Consider the following 23,684-nt stretch of genomic DNA (forward strand, 5'->3'; position numbering starts at 1 on the left):
TATATATATATATTTTAAAATTCTTTAATCAATTTATAGTCTGATATCAGGAAAAATATTCACATTGTAAAATTTGATATTGAGATCCATTTTAGATGAAAGGACTTACTGTATATAAAAAAACTTTGTTACACTCACACACACACACACACCTACACACACACATGCATGCACGCACACACACACACTGCTACTGCTAAGTAGAGAACAATATCATTTGAATATTAATACTAACAACAGAGAATCATTTAACTAATGGTTAATAAACCAGTCACGCAAATACTAACAAAATATTTTGTTCTGCTAATACAAGTAATTAATTCACTGAGCCGTTGAATTCCTGTGTTTCGACGATTTATAGTTCTAGCACATTATTCAGTGCGCTCAGAACTGACTGCATAAAATCTGCTTGGTGTTAACAGAAAAACAAATTCATCTGTGCAGCGCCAAGCGCACGTTCATGCAGTCGCTTCTGAGAGCACTGAATAATGTGCAAGCGTCTTTGGCGAGCATCTCTTGGCAAATGTTCCGTAATAAAATGGTGTGAATTAGTGCAATCAACCTCACACAGCCTGTGTAATTACAAAAAAGCAATGTGAAGGCTTACATGTCTCTTCAAAAGCCATATGATCTGGAACTCCTGCAGTATCCCCATATCCCCATTCCCATTTTTCACTTTTTCTTTAGTCTCCACATTTTTTTTGTTTACTGTGGTGACCAAACCAGCCACAGTCCATAGAACTTTGTAGTAGAGTTTAGCTTAATTTGCCAGCTGTTTTAACAGAATCTAGAGTATGATCAAAGATTCCAACGATTTCTAGGGAGCTTAACTATTTAACCAACCCTATTTATACAAAATCTAATAATATCTCTTTCCCGTGTGAAGTTGAAGCCAGTTGGGAGATCACCTAATTAATTGCAATAGCTTTCAGTCGCTCATTTAATTTTTTGCATAATAAATTCTGAAAATTCTTATATTCAAATTGTAGATCAGTTCTACAACAAATTCCAAAACAAATAACAAAAAGGCACTATACCCTGCCTCATTGGAATCTAAGATAACGATCCCTATAATGCTGTTTTTAATTCTTTTAAATCAGGATGGACTGAACATGATATCAAAAAAAAAAAAAAGTACGATGGCCAGCATTACTGGTCAGGTTAACACAGAAGTAAAGACTGCCTGTACATTCATTGTGCAGTGTAGATATCCATGGCTCTTGTGCGGTATGTGGATTCCCATTCTTATACAGTTCATTGGTGAATTTGCTCATGGTGTGGAGTCCTCGTTTCCCACAATGCTCTCAGTACCTGCCTGTCCTGACAGGATGTTGCACTCCCTGCTTTTTCCTCACCGCTTTGGGCTTCATGTTCATATAGTCATGCTGGATGTTCTGTTTGTTCTTCAGGTAGTGCTGGAAAGAAAACACAACCGCAAATGTTAAGAGGTGGAAAATCTGAAAATTTTTATGCCTGAATGTTAAAAAAAAAAAAAAAAAAAAAAAGTATTTTCGTTTGTTATGTAGCCTACGTAAGCGATGACAGGTGAAGATCACCATGCTAGTGGCAACTGTTGCCGAGGTAACTGCGCACCCTGCGCAGTCCTCTCCGCTCTATTTCCGGTTCCGTCGCCCTGATGTATGGATGCCTAACAGTGAACTATAGATGTAGCTAACAAGACTACCGAACCTAGCAAGTAGTTGTGAATTACGCTAGGTAGCTAACTTTAGCTAGTTAGAAGATGGATACACGTGCAAACCAAACGAGCTCATTAAGACGTGTTAAATATGATTAATACTGAATAAATATGGACTGCGCAGTTACACCAGGAGCCCTTGAGGACGCGGCCTACAGCGGTCGGCCGAGACGTCACCCGGGAAGGGACGGGTTCCTTTGGCCGAGTATCCCCGGTCTCCTCGCACGTTAGCGGGTTCTCATGGGGAATATCCTCCCGGTTCTAACTGCACAGGAGCTGTAGTTCCGCAGCGCTGCAGCTGCACGCCTCAGCTGACGCGTTGCACAGAGAGAGGAAGTGGCGGCAGGCCGCAGAGGCTTTTGTGCAGTCTTGCTAATCTTTCAGTCTCCCCAGATGACTGGGAGACACTGCCGCAATAGTAAAACAATAGTAAAGGGAAAGTCACAGGCTTGTTTCTTGTACTTTAAACACTTTTCTTTGAACACCAAAAAAACTACAAATGCACAGCAACATATGCAACATTTTTATTTAACAAAGGTTAGAATTCAAGAGGGATCAAATGTAGTCTTTAGGAGTGAAACCGCTCTATCTGTTGACTTAACCCCGGATATTTTTCTGTTCATGATTGAGGATTGCGAATTGAGAACAAAGTAAAAGTACTGTTAAAAGCAAAAAGCAATGTAACTTTAAAAGAGGATCACACGCTTGCATTAACTCCAAGACTACATTTAACTGTAAATGTAAATTGACAACTGTTTCGCCACTTGCCAAAATGCACGTTTTATTGTAAACAACAAACTTAAAACATGCCCTTTAGATTATGCATCCTATATTGAAGTTACTTGTCATGACTATCAGACTGTGGTGCAGAACGCAGACTCCTGGTGAACTTACCCACAATCCCACAGCGATGCCCGTCATGATTAGACTGTAGGCTGCAGCCACACCCAGTGCCGCCCATATCCACGCCTCGGTGGGTTTTTCCAGCGGGCACGCCCTGACCTGTGGCAGCTCTGTGAAATTAAAGTCAGACTGGTCAGTAGGTTTGCTGCGTAAATCAAGGGCGCTGTATGGTGAAAGGTCTTCAATAATACAGACTTCAGGTTCCTCTTGGACCCCAAGAAAAAAAAAATGCTACATTGGGTCCCACTACCCCAGGCCACACCCCATCCCTGCAGAACTGCAGCATATTTATTTATTTATTTATTTATTTGAGTCTCGGCTGCAAACAGAGAATCAAAAATGTATTTTTTAGTTGTTTTCACCTCTGTGTTTTATTCTGTGTTAATGTCTGGGTTTTGTTTCCCGCTTGTAGATTCAAACGGCGTGGCGGAGGGAGGCTGTGAACACAAGCTAATCCTGATCCTCGAGACTAGGGGGAGTCTCTCGTGGCTTACACTGCAGTGTCAATGGGGACGCAGAGGTAAAAGTGAAAGAAGGTGTAACTGGGTCAGATCAAGATGTGAGCATTCTTTGTTGCACAAACAAGTTGACAAAGGATGCATTCCCACCGCAGGTGTTTTGTAGTATAATTCTATACCTCTCTGAACATGCACCAACCCAAGTTACTCTATTTTTTAAATGCAGTCAATGTTGTGTATAATGTACACAGAAGAAACACCAAAAAATATTTTAAATGTATTGTTTAACCAAAAGGGCTATTCAAACAAACACAACGGTGAAAAAATAGTTTTCTTTTTAAATAACTGTTAATGGAATCCTTTGTTTAGGTACGTCCGTAGAGGCCATGCGATATTTTTGGTCCCGCCGACTTTCAAACGCAGACTGAAGACTCATCTCTTCAGGCTGCACCTCTCCCCACCCCTCCCTAGCCTATAGTTCAGCTCACTGTACCTAGCTAGGATAATTTGATTATGTTAGTGTATCTGGCAGGATTGTTTTTGTATGATTAGGTGTGATTCCAGTGCTAGTTTGTACTTGGTAGGATTCTTGCTTGCTGAACAAGCTTACTCTACAGGGTTGGAGTCCTGATCGATGTGGTCACTTCTGGCACTACGATCCTTACTTCACTCTAGTGTTTCTTTTGCGCCTCTACATCATGAAACCTATGCACTTGTTGTACGTCGCTCTGGATAAGAGCGTCTGCTAAATGCCTATAATGTAATGTAATGTCTTGAGTTTACAACTTATCTCGTGATCTTGATGAAACAAACGTTGTTTTGTCGCGATTGCCAGGTTACTTCTACCATTTGAATGCTCCTTGACTGTATGTGATGGACATGGGGATAGTCATCCTGTGATGGAGGTGTGCATTTAAATTTGACCAGGGAATGATTATACTAGGAAACCAGAGACTAACTTCCAGGCAGTAATTTGGAAGTCTTCTATTATTGATAAACATAATGTGATTTCAGCCTGAGCCATTCCTGGTCAAAGTAAAATTGAATGGAATCATACATCGTACGGCAATGCAGCACAACCTATTTGCTGTCCCCAGTCACTCACAGTCACTGTGCACACGGATGGTACTGGTTATCTTGTGATCTCGATGAAGCAACTTTTGCGAAGGCGATCTTACGAGATAAGTGGTCATCATGTGAAAACATTTTTTACGTGATGGCCACAATATAGCTAAGCTAATACGTTGCGATCTCAGGATAATATAGTTGGACCAAAAATGTATTGCATTGCCTCTACAGACATCCATAGGCATGTTTGTTGACCCAACTGTCATTGTTTCCAGTTAATTAATTAAATTATTCCAGCATGTAAATGTAAAAGAAATGGTTCAGATGAGTAGGTTTTACCATTCGGCTACTCTGTGTAACAAGTGGCAATGGATGATATAGTATGTTCCATTTATCACATGCTACCTTTTTCTGCTTTTTAAAAAATGGAAAAAAAACCATTGGCCTTTGTTCAAGTGAGTACAGCTCTCATAGATCCTCATTAACGTTGAAAACAAAGGAAGAATACTTGTTTGTGGATTTCAGTTGGAGGGAAGCTGCTCCAGCTAGGAGAACTTGCGCGAAAGGGAACTTGCACTGTGTCATTTTTGAGGCCAGAGACAGGGTTTCACAAAGAGCACTGCATGCACATCCTCCCCGTCCCCTGTGACATTTCTCAGAATACGAAAGCGCCTACATCATATCATGCCGAAATCTCATTTCAACTGCAAAAGTGAAGCAAGAACGCACGTCGGCAGTTTAATAAATGACGCCCGGGTTGTGCATGGATGGGTTTAGCACGCCTTTGGGGTAATGACGAATATGCGTTATTGCTATGGTTACCGTTAACAACGACCATGTTTTCTACTCCTGGAGACTTCAAGTAAGGGGGAGGGTAGAGCCTCTCGGCGTTACAGGCGAAGATTCCCGTGCTGTTCCGGTCCACCTGCGAGAGGACGAATCGCGCGGTCGTGTTCTGGTCCTGGTCCCGGAAGTCCACCGCGCCCTCCGTCTCGGTCTGGTTCTGCTTCCTCGTGACGGAGCCGACCTTACACTTGTCCTTCCACAGCTCGAACTTCACCTCTGCCCCCGTCGTGTTCGGACATCTCACGGACACGTTGGCCCCGGGGGTGATGCGATGGATGGGCATGTCTAATGGGAGAGGGATATTGCCATGAGGAAAGCAGTTTCGAGCAGTATTTCCCATATGGGGGGGGGGGGGGGGGGGAGGGTGTTATAGTCTCAAAAATAAATAGATTAATCAGAAAAACTATGTTTTAAGTGAAACGTTTGCATTTGCCGAAAGCCTCAAAAGACAGGAGATGAAATTGATCAGCCTTAACGCTAACATCAGCCTACTCTCCAGCAAGGCGGAGCAGCACAGATCTCTGACCACTGCTACAGCCCTGTGTATGTCTTCTGTCCTTCAAACAACATGTACTCACCACTGGGCAGATAGCTTAAGATTCAAACCTTCAGTTAGCTATTTGCAGTTACTGCAGTGCCAGACATAATGCTGTTCCCATTCTTGAATGGGAATTTTTTGAACTTTGGAACGACTGAAACTTGGAGAAGCTAGTCCAATTTTTTTTTTTTTCGTTAAAAAATGGCATTGAGATTGGAAATGGCAAAGACCAAGGTTCAAAAATGGCTTTTTTTTCTTGAGAGGGCTGACCAACACAAGCGCTCGGTGTAATAAATGTAACTGATCTGCAAATAAATGAAGCTGATCGACAAATAAATGCAGTGGATCCATAAAAGTAAACAAAGTCAATACACAAATGCACCTGCTTCACATTTGTGTATCGCCTGTCCCTTGGCTATTACATTACATTACAGGCATTTAGCAGAAGCTCTTATCCAGAGCGACTTACACAACTTTTACATAGCATTTTACATTGTATCCATTTATACAGCTGGATATATACTGAAGCAATTCCGGTTAAGTACCTTGCTCAAGGGTACAACGGCAGTGTCCTTACCCGGGAATCGAACCTGCAATCTTTTGGTTACAAGCCCAGTTCCTTACCCACTGTGCTACACTCCGTCCTATTATGGACTATGGATATCGCTTCCATAGGTAGGTTTTTTTTCTACTGAGTCTAGTACAGCCAATCAGAATCATTTTAAGACATCCTTTTGCTAATGGGCATATTACTCTGACCAATCACAGCGCGTATGCACTTCAGGATTGTGTTGTGCGGCGCCAAGACAACCGCTCGGTTGGGAAGATCTCTTTGATCAAGCCTTCAAACCTTGAACCAAAGTGAAACCACATCATCTTATATTTGTACTGTCCCATTAGATTTGGAGATGTGCTGACCGAATGCTGTAACTTGTGGTCAATACGACCGCCCGTAAAGACTTGCGACACAACTTCTTGTATTTAACTAAACTAGCTAGCTAGCTCATTGCAGCCAAGGCCCTGCACAAACACATTTTAAAACATAACTATAGACAGGGCTAGTGTCATTATAACCACAGATTGACAAACACTGATGTTAGCTAGCTAGCTACTGCTGGCTAAGTATGTTAGCAAGATGTTATTTTCGGTAGGCTACTTGATTGTCGAACATAACTCCAGCAAGGACTGTATTCAATTAGTGGGCTAATTAGCAAGCTAACTAGTTAAATATAAGTAGTTGTAGTTGCCAACGCTTTACATCGTGCTGACATGCGTATCCAGGGGTAGCATAGCTAGCTACTGTTAGTGTTTGTCAAGCTGCGGTTCACTGACATGCCTTAAGGACTACAATGGCACTAGCCCTGTCCATAGTTACGTATTCAAATCTGATTGGCTGGACTAGAATAAGTGGAGGGGGGGGGGGAAAAAAACTTTGTGGATTTTTTTTGTAAATCGCGCTACTTGGATTGTCTCAAAAATCCACGAATAAATGTGAGTGACAGACGATGCACAAATGTGAACCAGCTGCATTTATTTGTGGATCGGCTACATTTATTTGTGGATCGGCTGCATTTTATTTGCGGATCAGTTACATTCATTAATTTATTTGCTTTAAAGACAATCCTACTCCCATATTCCCATCCTCCTGTTCCTGGAGATCTGCTATCCTGTAGATCTTCACTCCAACCCTAACAAAGCACACCTCGTTCAACAGCCAGAGATCTTTTTGGGCTGCTAATTAGCAGAGTCAGGTGTGCAATATTAGGGTTGAAATGAAAACCCACAGGACGGTAGATCTCCAGGAACAGGATTGGGAGCCACTGGTTTAGAGGAAAGTGGAGGGCACGGAGGGAAATGTTGATGGCGTAAGATCTCTACGATGCAGAGTTGGTGCTACGGCACGATCGCTGTCGAAGAGACTCAAGGATGTGGTTTCGATAATTCTGTTGCCAGTTGTCTTTGCTGTATCTCTCTCCACCTCTCTTGTGCGAAGTGTTGTCAGCGAATGCCCGGGTTCCTGGGCATTCTCTTTGGCAGAGCAAAATGAAGACCATCCTTCATTTCGCTATGAAGCCGTCAGTCCGAAAGCAGAAGGTATTCATATCTATTTGTTTTTTTTTTTACATTTTTTTATATTACTTTTTAAAAAATTTAATTTGGAACTTTTTGAAACCAGAATCAGACGGACTACATGAACCGGCACTCTTTTTTTATTACTCTTTTCTTATTATGTTCAGCCAGCCCACCTACATTGATGACTTTAATTCTAAGAAGTGTGGTCACACAGGGTAAACAGTGAAAACACGAAATGTTTTTGGCACAGATTGACCAAAACCCCAAATGTGGTTTGTCATTACTATACTTATATAGTCATTACTTACTATATAAAAACAACATTCATAAGGTAGTAGTTTTGTCTTTTCTTGTGAGGCATTTCTCATTAATTTCTGTCACTGCTGAGTTCACAGTTGTATCTCTGTATGTATGTTTATATGTACGTGCGTATGTGTGTTTTGCAGGTTAAATTATTAATTAGGTGTAGTGATCAACACACTACCCCCCCCCCCCCCCCCCCCCCAAAAAAAAAGAATTTCATACTGAGCGATAAACAAAATCAGTCATAACTGCCACATGAAAATACTGTGAGGTCACATTGTCTAACATCATTTGTCAATCTCACCCGGAGAACTTATTTCATTCTTAAATCACGAATTACCCATTTAATTAATTGAGTAAAATAAGTAAATAAAATTGGCCCCCTTCATCACATTTTGGACCAGTAATGGAGTCCATAAAAGCTTAGACTCAAGCCAGGCCTGCAGATGTTTTCCGCTTCAGGATTCTGCCGTTGGAACAAATTAGCTTGCACAGAAACCGAATTCGTGGCTTGGTAGGAAGCCAGGGACAAGAAGCTGAACTGAGAGAGGGTACCGTGTGACAGCTTCTTGAATCCCTTCGTTGTCGTCTTCTTTACATTACATTACAGGCATTTAGCTCTTATCCAGAGTGACTTACACAAGTTTACATAGCATTACATTGCATACATTTTTCAGTTGGATATATGCTGAAGCAATGCAGGTTAAGTACCTTGCTCAAGGGAACCACGGCAGTGCCCTACTGTACAGTATACTTATTTGACGTGTCCTAACAAATCACATGTTGGAACAAGCAACTCTTTGGACAGCTTAGGCAGTTGACATAAATTTGATCTCAAGTGTAGTGTGTTGGACATTTGTGAAGCATCCGTCCGATGCTAGTTCAGCTCAGATTGTTTATATCACAGCCTTAGCGCTGTAGCAACAGCAGCCCACAAACGTGTCATTTACCAGCCGAACGGAGAGACGGACGTTTTGAGTGTTTTTTGCTCACCTGGACATTTTTCCGTTTCGGCGACGGCCAGCAGACCGCGGGACAGGAGGGTCGCCGTGATCCAAATGACGTTCATTATTCGGGCTCTCCGCCGCGGCTCTGAAGCAAAAAAAAAAAGAAAGACCAAACCCCGGCCAGGTTTCTTCTTAAGCCCTGCTGACGGGAGGAAACACGAACTGCCGCATGCTCTCGGCGCTAACGCTAAAAATGGAACTCAAGGGGAACTGCGCGGAACTTGGGTTTTTTTTTTTTTTTTTTTTTTTTTTTTAACTCCAGGAAACAGGTCCCTGGGAATTCCCGACCCAAACGATTTCTCTGTTCCCAAAAAAATTTAATAAGGGGAACACGGGAAACTTGTAAGCCAAGACATGCGCACGCACGCACACACACACACACTCACACACTCACACACACACACACACACACACACAAAATCATGCGCAAACACATGAATACATGGCACTCGAACAGAGAAGCGTACACACTCACACACACTCACACGTGCACGCGTGTGCCACCCAGCAGAAGAAGAAACAGGTCGCAGGGCAACTGCCCCAACCTCAAAGTGGGTCTCAAATGTGTGGAGAGGGCAGCACACCAGCCACAACCACAGTGTCTGCGTTATGCTATGAGGACACAGTCATGGTGAAGACAGCGCAGCCCCGCTGCGTAAAGCCCCTGAAGGTTATGAATGGGCCTCCACAAAACCCACAAGCCCCCTTTCACCCCCCTCCCCCACCAGCTTTCAGAACCATCATCCCCCCCCCCCCCCCAAAAAAGAAACGCAATGCCAACCGCTTACTGTCGTCTTTGAGTGGAGCTGCAGAAGTCCTACTTGAACTTGATCAGGCAGTGCTAGTGCTGCTTCCTTTCCTCAGTTTATCCTGCACTAACGGTAAGCCGCCTCAGCTAGCCTAGTCTGGGGTCGGACCTCTTTCAGTGCAAGGTCTGCGCTCACGTTCGCATGTGCCACGCACATGTGCCCCTGGTACCTCCAGCGTATGTAAATGTTCTACGCCGGGGCTGACGGTGGCCCCCGGTGTGAGTCACGCCTGACGATCTGAAAGAATTCATCAGTCTTTCCGTCCCCGTCGTCTCACTGTCACGGGTGATGTTTTCATCAAAACAGCTAGATCGACATTTCAGTGGTACAAAGAATGACGGGGGGGGGGGGGGGGGGGTGGGTGGGTGTGGAGGGAGGGCATCATCTGATCTTATTTTATAACCTAAACGATGTGGGCCTGGTTGGCGTGGTGCACCAAGAGTGCCTTCATCCAGGATCCAGCGTCCGTTCGCGAGACGTACTGCTGGGTTTGGCAGGAGAGACATTGTGAGAGCTGAGCAAGAGGAAGTTACAGGAAATGGCAGGAGGGTCACCGGTGAAAGCAGCACTGCGGTTTAACAGTACTGTTTCAGGTCCTCCTGTTTCTCGTGCTCGTTTGTTCGCTGACAGCCCAGCTGGGTTGTGGGATTGCTCATTTTCCACTCCTCCCAATCTCTGGATGACCCTCCGTGGGTGACAGTGTGAACTGGGCCATGTCCCCATATCCCTGCCTGCCATAGTGTAGACTGGCATTAGCATAGGTCATAGGGCATCTTAGAGGCGAGCCAGTTTGCCCTGTGAACTGAGCCTCACGCCTCTTTAAATATGCGCTTTTAAAACTGGTAATTCAACAGGAGCAGTTAGATAACAGTAAATAACCATCGCATCGATTTCTACGGCCACTGAAACAGTGCGCCAACCTGATTGCACTTTTATTATGAAATTCACAAATTTTGCGTTCTCTGGCTTCTTCCGACTTGCTCTTACTCTCTTTCATTTAATCTCTCTCCCCTTCTCTTTACCCTAACCCTAACTGAGAGGCAAATGGAGAGTCGTTCTCTCTGCAGCAGCCTCCTGTTTTTGATTCACTTATTTTTTTTCCTAGAAACCGTGGGTGTTGCAGAAGACGCGAACGGAAATAAAACACAGACACAATGAGAAGAAGAAGAAGAAAAAAAAGTGCTTTTGGCAACTGTCAGCTTGAAGGAGTTTCAAAGCTTGTTGTGACATCAAACAAGAGTGCATTTCTTCATCTTCTAAATGATAACAGCAGCCACCCCCCACCCCTCCCCCCTTCTCCTCACACATACCCAGCTCTTACCCAATGGTTGAATTCAAGTAGGTGTGGGCTTGGTTAGTACTTGCCTGGGTGATCTCAGAATAAAATAGAGGTGCAACTAGAATTGGTGTTGGTGGGCCAATAGGGGGCATTATTAGCTGTGAACCAAGCACATTCCAACGGCCTGATTGATTTAACTGTGCTGTCTTTCAGGTGAGTCTTTAAACTGACGTTGTGACCCATTGAGGTCATGAATAATCTCAGAATGGATGTGGATGGGTCCTGTTCTCCTGGCATTTAATGCCAAGAGTAAGGGGTCTCCCGGTGAAAGAAAGAAAAAAAAAAAACGAACAATTGGGCTTTCTAAACCTGGCCTCCTCACAATGCCCAGTTTAGATGATTTCCTCTCTCTGTACCTAAGCTTCGGGGTAAGAGTGGAGGTGGTAAGGTTCCCCCTTCACCATGGTCAGCTTTGAGACCATGGTACGTATATCCATCCATCCATCCATCCATTAACTATACCTGCTTATCCTGGTCAGGGTTGCTGGGGGTGCTGGAGCCTATCCCAGCATGCATTGGGCAAGGGGAGAGAGGCGAGAATACACCCTGGACAGGCTGCCAATCTATCCCGGGGCCATGGTATGTAAAACATGATTATTATTATTATTATTACAGACATTATGACAGAGCTGCAGGAAGGAGAGGTGAGACAGGGTTGTGGAAGTGACAGAGGTGTCACAGTCTGTGACAGAGGACTGTCATCAGTGAGGTGACATGGCTGTTGTCGCGACGACCAAGTTGAAAGCATACAGAATCTGCATCCTGTCTCCTGCGTGCCTGTTCCCGGTGCTTCGCATTCTGAAAGGGACCGTTTGCTCCATAACGCCAACGGACCTACCGCACCGGCTGCGATCGCTTTTAATTTCCAGAGAGCGAGTGAGAGTTAGAGAAAATTGGAGCTCACAGTTCTTGTTGCTGCAAAAAAAAAGTAGGCCAACATCATTTCCTGTTTTTTCACACTTCTATTGTTTGCTGAATGTAAGGTTGGGCCCTCTCTGCATTTTGTTTCAGTAGTCCTCGTAGGTTCCTCATAACACATAATAATAATGAAATAGGTAAGGATTTATATATGTACACTCACCGGCCACTTCATTAGGTCCACCTGTTCAACTGCAAACTGCACCCGTTAATGCAAATATCTAATCAGCCAATCACGTGGCAGCAACTAAATGCATTTGGGCATGTAGACATGGTCAAAACGATCTGCTGAAGTTCAAACCAAGCATCAGAATGGGGAAGAAAGGTAATTTAAGTGACTTTGAACGTGGCATGGTTGTGGGTGCCAGACCGGCTGGTTTGAATATTTCAGAAACTGCTGATCTACTGGGATTTTCACGCACAACCATCTCTAGGGTTTACATAGAATGGTCCGAAAAAGAGAAAATATCCAGTGAGTGGCAGTTCTCTGGGCGAAAATGCCTTGTTGATGGCAGAGATCAGACGAGAATGGCCAGACTGGTTTGCGCCGATCGAAAGGCAACAGTAACTCAAATAACCACGCGTTACAACCAAGGCATGCCGAAGAGCATCTCTGAACGCACGCCACGTCAAACCTTGAAGCAGATGGGCTGCAGCAGCAGAAGACCTCACCGGGTGCCACTCCCGTCACCTAATGAAGTGGCCGGTGAGTGTGTGTATATATTGTGTACTCCTCTGTGTTAACTTGCGGATTTACTAAATCTCACTTGCTGTGGAATTTAAATCTCAAATCCAAATTCATGTAACACCAGAAACAACTTTTAACTTCACGTGATGACACGGAGTCTCACGATGTAACATTAGTGCTGATGCAGAAAAAAATGTTTTTAGTGTTTTTTTTTGTTTTTTTTAATTGCACAAAATGGAAATTAGTACTCTCTGAGAATTAAAAAATTCCAGGTTATCGCATTTTTGTTTTGTAATACCTTCATCAAAACATCAGACGCGTCAGTGAGTTTGATTTCTGATGTCACAATGTCAAAGAAAAACTTCACAGAAAGGGAAAGAAATCTCAGATTGAATTTTGCTAAAATTAGGTGTGGTTTCAGACCACTGTGTGGTGTGCCCCCCCACCCCCCACCCCCCTCCTGCCGCCCCCGCATCCCCCTTACAGAAACCACATTGTAAAGCTGAACGCAGCTCCCCCCGGTAGCACAATGCTAACGTACACACATTCAGCCATGAAAACAATCTATGATCAGGTTATATTTATAAAAAAGCGAATGTGTACGATTATTTTGCTTATTTAACACATTTTCTTGTAAAATGACAAAAGTACTGGTGGCTATATGCAAGAACTTGCAGATACTTTAGAAAAATACAAAATAAATAAGATACAGTAGATTCAAGTCGATGACTGTATGATACACTTTTGTTTGCCCAAGCAAACCACATGGTTTCTTACTTTAATTACAAGATAATTAGTAAAATTCTGGATGCTTTACAAATCTGACCCTATAGCAAATCTCTATACCAAATCTGATTTGTTTGCTAAACCAGGGGGGCCAAGTGCTCTTATCTTTTTTAAATTGTTGTATTTGTGTAGTAAATAAGTGCTAAATTATATATACTGAAGCATTTGTTTCTGAGAGTAACTTTACTTGTTTTATAACATGTACTGAAACGTTTGTGTGTGTGTGTGTGTACCTGTACGTGTGCACGTGTCTTTGTGTAAGTAGACTTTGGGTTGAGGGGAGGCGGGTGTGAAGGAACATGCACTACCAGTTTCAGCCACTGGGGGGCAAATTAGGTGGTGAGTAGATTTCCATAATCCCTCCCTCTCTATATAGTTCAGTTCTGTTTAATGCCTGCTCATTTTCATGATGTTGAGAATGCTGAAACATGTGGCATCTGCTTATGCTCAACAGCCCCAGCTTGTGAGACTTTGATTAATGAGAGATTACTGTGTGTAATGAGGTCTTAAGAAGATCTAGACCAGTGTCCACTTATCAGGGATAAACTTTAAAAAAAAAATTTGATTTATATTTTCCCGTCCATATTATAGCTTACTGCTGAGTGAGCCTGTGGATACTTTATTAATTATGAATCAAAAAAAGCTTCATCTACACAAACTGAATGCTCTGGAAAAAAACAAATCTTTCACACACAGACACACACATGCGAACGCACACACATGCATGCACACCCCACTGTGCATATCAAGGATAGCAGGCTACAAACATGTGAACACACAAACGGGGTCCTCGTTGCAATTTCAGTCAGTCAGCTGGGTGCCCCACATTCTGCCTGCATAAAGCGCACACAAAAGAGTTGGCTCAGCTCAGCTGGAGGAAACCTAGAAGAAATGAAACAGGCAGAATGTGGACACCTGTCTGACTGGGTGATGAGGACCCAGGTGTCCCACAGACTGAAATCCATCCCTCCCTGGGGCGACACTGTTGCCCACTGGTTCTTAAACTTTTTTTAAAAAACACTACGTAAATTAGAAATACTTTTAAAATTTCGGGACCCAACTCTACCCAAAATATAGTACTTTTCAGTGGCATATCAAATACACATACAGTATTAGCATAGTCTGGTCTGGTGAACTACAGACTCCTGGGCCCTCCTCACACACACTCCCCAGACCCATTTCGGGTCCCGACCCATGGTTTAAGAAACACCGCTGTAGATAATTATGCCAGTCAACGCTGGCAGGGTCTGGATATGATGCCAAGGGCGGGGCCCATCCACACAAGAACAATACCATAACATGATGAACCACCCAGATGCCCCTGTGTCCTTTTTTTTACTCTAGGAATTGTGGCTACAGGACCATGTGAAATTTGAGATGGCAGCATTAGCTTGCTATATCAAAATTGCAGAATCTGCCAGATTCAATACGTGCCGTGTACAATGGTGGACGTTTTGGGATGTGGGAGAAAAGATAGAAAAGTTTGAAGGATAGAAATCTGTTAGAAGTCTGAAATTTGACAGTTTGAATTTAAAAAGCAAATGAGCAGCGTGCAGTGCTTTTATGCTTTAGGTAATATATAAAGTACCTTTCTTTTACACATAGATACAACACACATGTAGTAGATACACAGTTAGTTGCACATTATATATAAACTGCATTCATAATTCAAAATCACAATGACTTAATTGGGTCTGGTTTAAGGTGTAACGAGATAAGGGAGTAGGAATAGAAGGCTACTTTGGCTACTCCAAGAAATTTGGATGTCTATACACATGGGTAGACACACACATGAATGGACGGAGACCTACCTGGCCATATATAGAGCTGTTAACACACACGTGCACACAGGCACACACACGCACACACACACACACACACACCTGGATACTAGCCTATTGTCAAGTTTGTGTTTCGAATGAACAGTCTCCCTTTTCCATCAGTTTAGATTGATGACCTCCCAAGTAACTGGGAAATAATTCACAGGTTTTTCCCACACTGCCACAAATTGATTTTTTAAATTATTTTTTCCCAGCTTGTGAATATGTCAATTCGGAAACACAATGTGGCAGCTTGTTTGTAGATGGTACTGTATAAAATAAAGATGGATTGCTCGATTGAAAGGAAAATGTACAGGTAATTAACATCAAAGGGGTTGCTGTGCCCCTGGCTTATGGTGTTTCATTACTAATGACATATATGATATGGTTGGTTTGGGGCCCTACAGTACAACCACAATAGCACCCGCATTCCCATCCCCCTTGTCTCTGCGCTATTATCATATTTCATCTCCCCCTGCACACCAGACTATCCCAAGACCGTCTAACACTCTGGTGTGACATTATCTAAGTAAGGAAGTTTGGAAAAGTCTTTATAAAAACCTTGTCTCACTTATGATAGTTGAGACACTTTAATCATTAATGTGACGTATCAGTTTGGGTTGCACAAATAGTTTAGTTCAAAAACATATGCTTACGTTGATTTCTATGGTTACATGTCGAAATTGCAGCTTTTTTGTCCACATGCATAATTGCGTGTTTGTGAGGTGAGCTCCACGCGCGTTGACTCGTTTTAATGGGACGACGTGCCGTTTTTGGCTTCATTTAGTAAAAGCAAAAATGTATGATGTAAAGTAATAGATCAAATCCAACATTAGCTTACATAACATCATACAAACAAATATAATTTTAAAAAAGGGTCGAGAGAGACGGACGCTGCCTACCCGAAAATAAATTGACAGAAAAAGAAAATAGGGACGAGAAAAATCCATTCGGATCCTAATGGTTTTTCTCTTATTATATGGAACTGTATAGGTTAGTGCCTTTGCTCAGCAGATTTGAGAGTTATCCCAATCATTCCCCCCGCCAGCAGGGACAGTCAGCGCCGTCATTTTATTCGGCTGGCGAAGTTGATTAGTCGAGGCTGATTTCTGGGCAGGACAGGAAACAAGACGCGTAGAGCGCACTCCAATCCCCACTCCCAGTCTGACTCAGAGTATGGAGCTGGGAACGTGAATCAATGTGTCACTCTGCAAATAGAGTTACCAAGCGAAATAAGTCCGCACAAGGCGTGAAAACGGTTCCCGTTCAAGATTAACAAGTATATCCTAGACGAATTCCCGGCCGTCGGGACAACTGGATTTGGCGTTAACATTTTGAAAACACTGCTGTGTTTTCTCTAGGAAACAAAAGTGGGACGCATTCCTAAAGCAAAAATCGAGAACTCAAGGATTTTCTTACAGTAAGTAAAATATAAAACGCCGCCTTTCATTGTGGAGTTGTTTACTGGGTAGTGAGTAGCAGTGTAGTTGGAAAATGCGAAATGAACTGCAATAGGGCCATTATTGATTGGGTCTGGATGGGTTCCTCGCAATCTTCGCGGAGAAGAAAATCTTGGAGAACAAGGCGAGACTGAATGGGGAGAGGAATAGTGCTTCTTTATTCTAAAACGGTAACAAAATGTGTGCTTCCATTGAGCTGTAGAATTGTGTCTTTGAGGACATTAAACGGTGCTTAGATGCAAGATGTGCGTCTTAACGGTGGTCAGTATTTAAAATAGTTGGCGAGCTCGTAAGATCCTGAAATGCACAGTGGGGTATTGCCGTGCGGTTCTCAATATCCTTTTCATAGCATGTGAGGGTTTGTGCTGGTGGGATCAGCGCAGGAAAAAGCCGCGGATTTTTCCCGGCCTGTATAGGGTCACCGGGGGGTAAAATTCAATACAAAACCGAAGTATTTTCATCGCTATGTTTCTATAGACCTAATTGTCCAGTTTTCATCCACTGTTGGTACGTAGTTCAGTTGGCTACAGTAGGCTACGCTATCTGTGATAGCTCATTCGGAAAGTATGGGCGTGTTCATACTCTTGCGTTCTAATCTTTTGTATGTGTACGCTTACTTAAATCCTCAAAATAATATAATACAAACAACATCAGTGGACTGTGGGACTCGTGAATAACGTTTATAGCATCATATCTTTAGGTCATCGTACAAAAACATGAACAACGGTACGCTACTAGGTCTCCACCCTATTTAGCCTTGCTAAATATTAGCCCGGCGGCACCGGGCATGTGTCGCAAAACAATAATGGCAAGTCCTTCGTCGAGAACCGCGTAAAAGATGGATTTTGTTATAATTTATTCTAATTTTATGGTTTTCCTTATACTACGCCTATATTTTAGTAGCGAGTTTTACTTTATGTAATCCGCATCTAACACTTTTCTGTTTTTATTCCCGTTGTATTGTGACGTAGCGATGGCGCTGGGTCTTTTTCCACACTGGATCCAGTGTTAAAATTAGGCGGACACCGGATTTTCGACAAGGAATCCGCACAAAAATAACACGTTACTTAAAGGGATCACAATACCTACAATGCACTTTTGCAAGCCAGCGTTGACTTGTCTGGATAATCCACTGAGGAACAGCATTTTAACCTGATTCATTTTCATGGACAAGGGGAGTTACTGTGCCTGGACAATGCGCTTGGTGTTCGGCTCATCTACAGTTGGCTAATTAGAAAGCTCATCACCATGATGCATGCCAACCCATAGGTCCTCCGCAACACGATCCGCGTTAAAGTGCATTAGTCTACGGAGAAGTTGTGTCCACCAGCATGTAGCATAGGCGGCTTATGATGCAGCTGCCAGGAAAGATATTTTTGAAAACGACAACAGTATGGCCATAATCACAGAAGCCACTGGGAAATTTGTGACGTCAAGGTTTTTGTCCATTATGGTGGTTCAGTTTCGCAACCTACTTCAGCACTTATTAAAAAAAGTAACAGTTCCTTATTGTTTGGCGAACGAACTGCTCCGAGTGACCATTGCAATGATGCACTCCAAGAAACAATACATGTTTGAGTAGCTGTTTTCTAAAAAGTAAACAAAATTCGAGTTGCCACACTGTTGTAGACCATGCATTTGTTTTTGTTAATATCGCCGGTGTATCGGGGGGGTGGGGGGGAGCTAATACAAAGAAACAACATTGAGCAAATATTTTCTTGACCGTTTCATTAATGTATCTTATGCTGAGTCAATGTTAAATGCTGGTACTTTAAAATGGGGGTTAATTGCATAGATATCAATTGAGTGTTTTAGTTTATTTTGTGAACTTTTGTAGTTATAGCCGTCTCTTCAGCATCCACCCCGTGTTTTAATGTGCTGTGTGTCTGTAGACTTTATTCACGTGGACGTTTTAAATTATGTTCAGGCGAGTGTATGACCCCGCACGCGTGCTATTACAATTGCGCAAAATGAAACCGTGTACGCATACAGTGTTTCCCTGCGTATTACACCCAGCTGTTGAAAACAATTGCCAGACTTGCACCTGTGTGAACATGCCTGAATACCTGCGCCAGAGTTTGCTGATTTTCTTTCATGTTCTTAGGAATTAAAAAAGAGCACTGAGCTTGCCACGGTAGCAGGGAGACGTAAGAATTTTACTGCCACTTTCCATTTTCGTATTTCTCTAATGCTTGCATCCACAGCTGAAAAAAAAAAAAAAATCAGTAAATCAAAATATGCTCAGTCCAAACCAATTGGAGATTCTTGACACCTTGAAGTTATAGCTTAGGGGTGGGGAAAAAGTAGACTAATAAATTAGAGGATCTGAAGTCTTGTCCTCGGATTATGACGAGAACTCAGTGCTTGTGCTTCCAGGGCGGACAGCTTTGTTTATGGTCTTTTGAGTGAAAATCATGTCAGTTTGTCCCACTGTCAGAGCGTTCAGCCCAGGAGTCGAGGATTTGTTCACTGCATCACTCGTTCGTTGGGGGCTCACCATGACTAGTTGAGAAGACGCTATTTTTCTTTAGTCTCCCATTCCTAATCTACATTAATTAGACAGACTTTTTTTTGTTTGCAAGCTGCCTGGGGAAAAAAAAAGTCATCGGACTAGGAGACGGAAAAAGCAGGACAACTGTCTGGGCACCATATGGCTCCGACAATCCTCTTAGGTTTGAGAGCAAATATGTGCTTGATGTGCAGTATTTACACTTGTGGGACTGCGACTCATTAAGGCTTTGGTGAAAGTTTCCCCGGTAATTGGTGGGCACAGATGCAGGGGAAGGGGGGGGCGGGGGGGGGGGGAGCAGCGGGGTGGGGGCCTTTGCACACTGGGCTAATGCTACGTATGGTTGAGGGCTGCTTACTGTAAGAAAACGTTTCAGTAAAAACTTTCTGTCCCCCCCCCCCCCCCCACCCCACCCCCTGGCACTTTTGTGGCATGCATCAGGGCTCCAACTGGGGCAATTTTTTTTCCTTTGAGGTTGGGGGGAGAGGGCGGGGGGCAGCTATTTCCAGTGACAGTGTTGTGAAATTACTTTCGGGAAGTTAAAATCATTAATAGAACGTTTAGGAAGCCGTCTCGACTGGACCATTGCAGAAACGTCCGGGCGCCATGATGTCATCGCCAAAGTAGGGCAACGTGCGATGTGGCGACATCGCCTCGCGTGTCACTCTTCCCCCGTTTCGAAAAAAGGGGAAATGGAAGCGGCGACTTTCTGCGCGTCCGTCAGCACAAGAACACGGTCCAACAGCCGGAATGCACTTTTGTATATTTTTTCCATCAAAAAGGAACTTCTTGGACTTTCAAGATCCGCATCAGCAACCTTTTCGCCCACTTCTCCCAGAATGCTGTGTCAGTGTGTCTGAAGCCAGCCTAGTGTTGCTTACTGAGAGTGGTTGTGCCATGGGCGAGGAGGCGGGGTAAAATAGTGTCATCTTCTCTCGGCACTGTCTTTCAAGTGTTCAAGTCAAGTCATTCAGATTTATATAGCACTTTTTCTGACCGAGTCAGCACAAAGTGCTTGACAGACATTGACATGTACACACAGGTACAGAAATACCCACGTGTACATATGAGGAAATAGTAAAAGTATAGTAAAACTGTTTGTTTCTCAATCTGGTTCTCTCCATCTCTGTTTTCCTCTCTCTTTCCCTCTCTCCTGGGGCAGTTGCCAGGTCCGGGGGAAAGGCAAGATTGCTTTTCCTTCAGGAAATTCCTTTTGACTCTGGGGGCAAAAGAGATCAGTTGCGTTTTTTTTCGGAGTGCAGATGCGTTTGTGTTGAACGTCCTCTGCAATCATAGGAAATTTTTTGAAAGTGAGAAGAAAACTGTTTGCTGTAGTTTTTTGGACAGCTCTGACAGTTACGGTCTGTTGATTTCTGGGTTGAGTGCTAGGTTGAAGCGCTCCCCCGTCAGTCTCCTTGGTGTCTGTCAGACACATGTCTTTGCGTTTTTTGTCTTTAAGGATTTTTTGGCCAGTAAGGACATCTGAGGAGAAACAGATTTTTTTTTTTTTTTTTTTGCGAAAATCTGGTCTCAAAAATAATCTGTTAAAATGGCTACCGATGTGTGGCTGTTTTTTAGTCTTTGCAGTTGTTTCAGAGTGAAATGGTGAAGTGCGGAGAGGAGCTGCTAATGAGGGGCTGGGTCTCTGGAGGTGGATGCCGAGCACTGATCTCCAGACTACAGAGATGGGTGGATGTGTATTGGAGCCTCTCAAAGCCTGTCCACAGGAATAATGTAATTAAGAGAAGGTGTTGGATGTTGAGCTTTTTGCACTGGTCCTCACAAGGCCAGTCACGCATGAGTGTGTGTATGTGTGTGTGTGTGTGTGAGCAGAGAATGCGTATCTGCTGTTTTTTTTATGGTGTGTAAGAACAGTGAGAGGCCATTGCAAGTAATGGGGTCCACGCTTCATCCTGCTGTGGTACTGAACTACAGCACAGTTACGCTGGTCTTGTTTTTCCCATCAGCTCAGGCTAGCTTATTTGTGCTCTGGCAATTCTGTTACACAGATCAGTGTTTCAAATTTGGCCTTACATGGTCCACAGGCAAAAGTTACTGGTTCATGCTTCCTGATCCAGTTCCCGCATTTGTTTTTATTTTGGAGTATAGTTTCCTTCCTGTTTTGTAACTGGTATAAACCTATATCCTTTCGTCTGACTGGTTATCTTGCAGTCAGTTTTGTTAGTGATGTAAGCCTGCTATAAAAATGTGTACGCAGTTGACTGTAATTAGCCCTGACTGATGCTCACAGCCAAAAGGGAGAATAGCAGTGGAGGGACACAGTTTTTAGCAGGAGATCAGTGTTTCGCTGGGTGAGTCCTGCTAGTCTATATCCAGACTGTGTGGAATGAGGCTGTTTTCAGTGCTGTGTCCTGTGGAGAGCTGCCTCCAGCCTGGGTGATCTCCAGTTGGTGTTTTCCCTCTCAGCCGCGGATAGATGAGCGGTCTTGTTTTTGTGTGAGCTTTTTCACTCCGGGGCACGTCCCCCATCAAAGAGAACCCTCACCGGTCCTCATCTGGCGCTCTTAAAAACAGCGTGAGGTTGAAATCAGAGCCTGGGTCATTGTCGCGCTAGACCCCCACTCCGGCGGGTCCTGGGGTGAGGAGAGGCGGAGGGGTGTCCAATGATGAGGCAGTCCCTCCCCCAATGCCGGGCTCTGATTGGCCAGGGTTCCGAAAAGGGACACTTGAGCCTCCGTCATTAACCCTTTGAGGTAACCGATCACAAATATGTGATGAAGAATGTTCTTCAGTGAACATTCTAATGCTGGTGTAACCATCACCGCTGGTGATTCTTGAAAGCAGTGTAGTTGGAGTTCTAGAACACTGACTTGTTAGAATTTTGAAAGGAACATTCCGAAATAGCCAACTCTTCAAAGGGTTAATGGAGTTCCGCTCTTGTTGTGTCTGGCTGACCTTTCCTGGCAGCTGCGGCGGGTGCACATGGCGCACATGCTCGGACCACCCCCCCTACCCCCCCCCCCCCCCCGGGACTGAAATAGAGGCGGCCGCGGCGACCTCCCACACAAACGCGCCCGCCCCAGGCCCCTGAGAATCTGGGAGGATGGCTCGCGAGACAGACGCCACCAAAAGATGATAAACTGCCAGACATGGATCTGTACTTCCTCCCCCCCTCCCCCCCCCCCCCTTTTTAAAAAAATGACTCCCATTGTCCTCAACGCTGTAATGAATGCATACATGGGCAATTATAATAAATGAGAAGCTGCATTAGAAACTGCATTTGTTCCTCGGTCTATGTTTAATCTTTCCAGATCTTTTAATCTTTTTATTTTTTATTTTATTTTGAGAGACTGAGAGGGAGAGTTTACAGCGCCCTGTTATCACGCGCTGAATTGCGCCGCCCCTTGCCCGGACGGAATACAGACAGTGTGGCACAGCCCTGTGTTTTTTTAATTTTTTAAAAATTTTTTATAAGAGACCGCGCGTACTCAATGCTGGAGGAGCTTCGGCTAAGCGGCTTATGGGAGTAGTGACTCAATACCAGCGAAGCTGCCAGGGGGCTCCATCAGCACCCCTGTCCTCAGCGGTACCGCGTTACCCTTTGGGCAGACGGCCGCGCCGCTCAACGCTGAGCTCCGTGTGCCAGCAGTGACTGGCGGCGCGGTCACGTGACTCTTGAGAGACACTCCCGAAGTAAAGAGGAGTGACGGGGCGGCGATGAGAGGGTAGCGCCGCGCATGTGGCTATTCATTAACGAGAGGAGAGCCGAAGCCGTTCTCCGTAATGTTTGCTGAATCTCCAGCGGTGAACTTCTCAGTGCGTATTTCTAAAAAAAAAAAATAAAAAAATGAGGGTCGAGGGCACATATTGTCTGGCGTAAATTATTTACGAAAGGATTACGGAAGTGGAACTCAAACCCCTGGTCCGGGAAATCGACGGGGTCTGCTGGGTTTGGTTGCTGCTCTGCAATAAACCGCGTTAATCAATAGATTTACTCACCGCGCCTGGTTTCTTGGGTCTGGATTGGTTGCCGATTTTTAAGGTGAGAACTTTAAAATTCTGAAGGCCGGTAGAGCTCCAGGATCGCGGTTGAGTTGGGTGTTATTCAGGTGTTGTTTAGGTGCCGAGTTATAAGGGCTCTGTAGCCGTGACTGATGTGGAAAGCAGTGTAAAAATTACCTGTGTGCCAAGCGTCGAAGTGCCAAAGGGTGAAGCTGGATGGGTCAGGTGACTGTCACGCCCACAGCCTTTTGTGGAGAAGGCGAGGCAACGGCAGTCTTTCTCAAGTGACGTCATTTTTAGGTGTTACCAGGCAATTATTGTGTTGGGCAAGAGTAGAAAACTTAAAGCACACGCCTATTTACTGTTATCTGGGAACGTTGGCGGCTGACGGCTGATGGTGGTAATGTGTAATAACGGTGGCTTGGGTGTGTGTGTTTTATTTCCTTTAAGCGCGTCATTATGTTGCTTTTACTGTACGTATATAAAGTTGACATGTTTGG

At 44.0% G+C, this 23,684-nt stretch overlaps 1 protein-coding gene across 1 annotated transcript; it reads right to left on the reverse strand.

Moving 5' to 3' along the window:
• si:dkey-1h24.6 lies at positions 1 to 23,383 on the reverse strand. The gene is made up of 5 exons (XM_035408948.1): positions 23,362 to 23,383; positions 8,879 to 8,977; positions 4,948 to 5,256; positions 2,591 to 2,709; positions 1 to 1,415 (listed from the first exon to the last, which is right to left on the reverse strand). Exons 2-5 carry the CDS (start codon positions 8,952 to 8,954, stop codon positions 1,305 to 1,307), a joined length of 615 nt encoding a protein of 204 aa, XP_035264839.1. The 5' UTR covers positions 8,955 to 8,977; positions 23,362 to 23,383; the 3' UTR covers positions 1 to 1,304.
• Positions 23,384 to 23,684: the final 301 nt, after the last annotated feature.

Source organism: Anguilla anguilla, chromosome 3 (genome assembly GCF_013347855.1).
Source record: "Anguilla anguilla isolate fAngAng1 chromosome 3, fAngAng1.pri, whole genome shotgun sequence".
NCBI classification, from domain to species: Eukaryota; Metazoa; Chordata; class Actinopteri; order Anguilliformes; family Anguillidae; genus Anguilla; species Anguilla anguilla.

Bases quoted from the DNA above. Each gene is read 5' to 3' on its own strand.
- si:dkey-1h24.6 (XM_035408948.1), bottom strand. From the start codon at position 8,954: ATGAACGTCATTTGGATCACGGCGACCCTCCTGTCCCGCGGTCTGCTG. The intron at 2,710-4,947 runs GTAACCATAGCA...TTAATTTCACAG, and splicing joins AAACATGGTCGTTGTTAACG to AGCTGCCACAGGTCAGGGCG. The intron at 1,416-2,590 runs GTAAGTTCACCA...TTTTCTTTCCAG, and splicing joins GCATCGCTGTGGGATTGTGG to CACTACCTGAAGAACAAACA.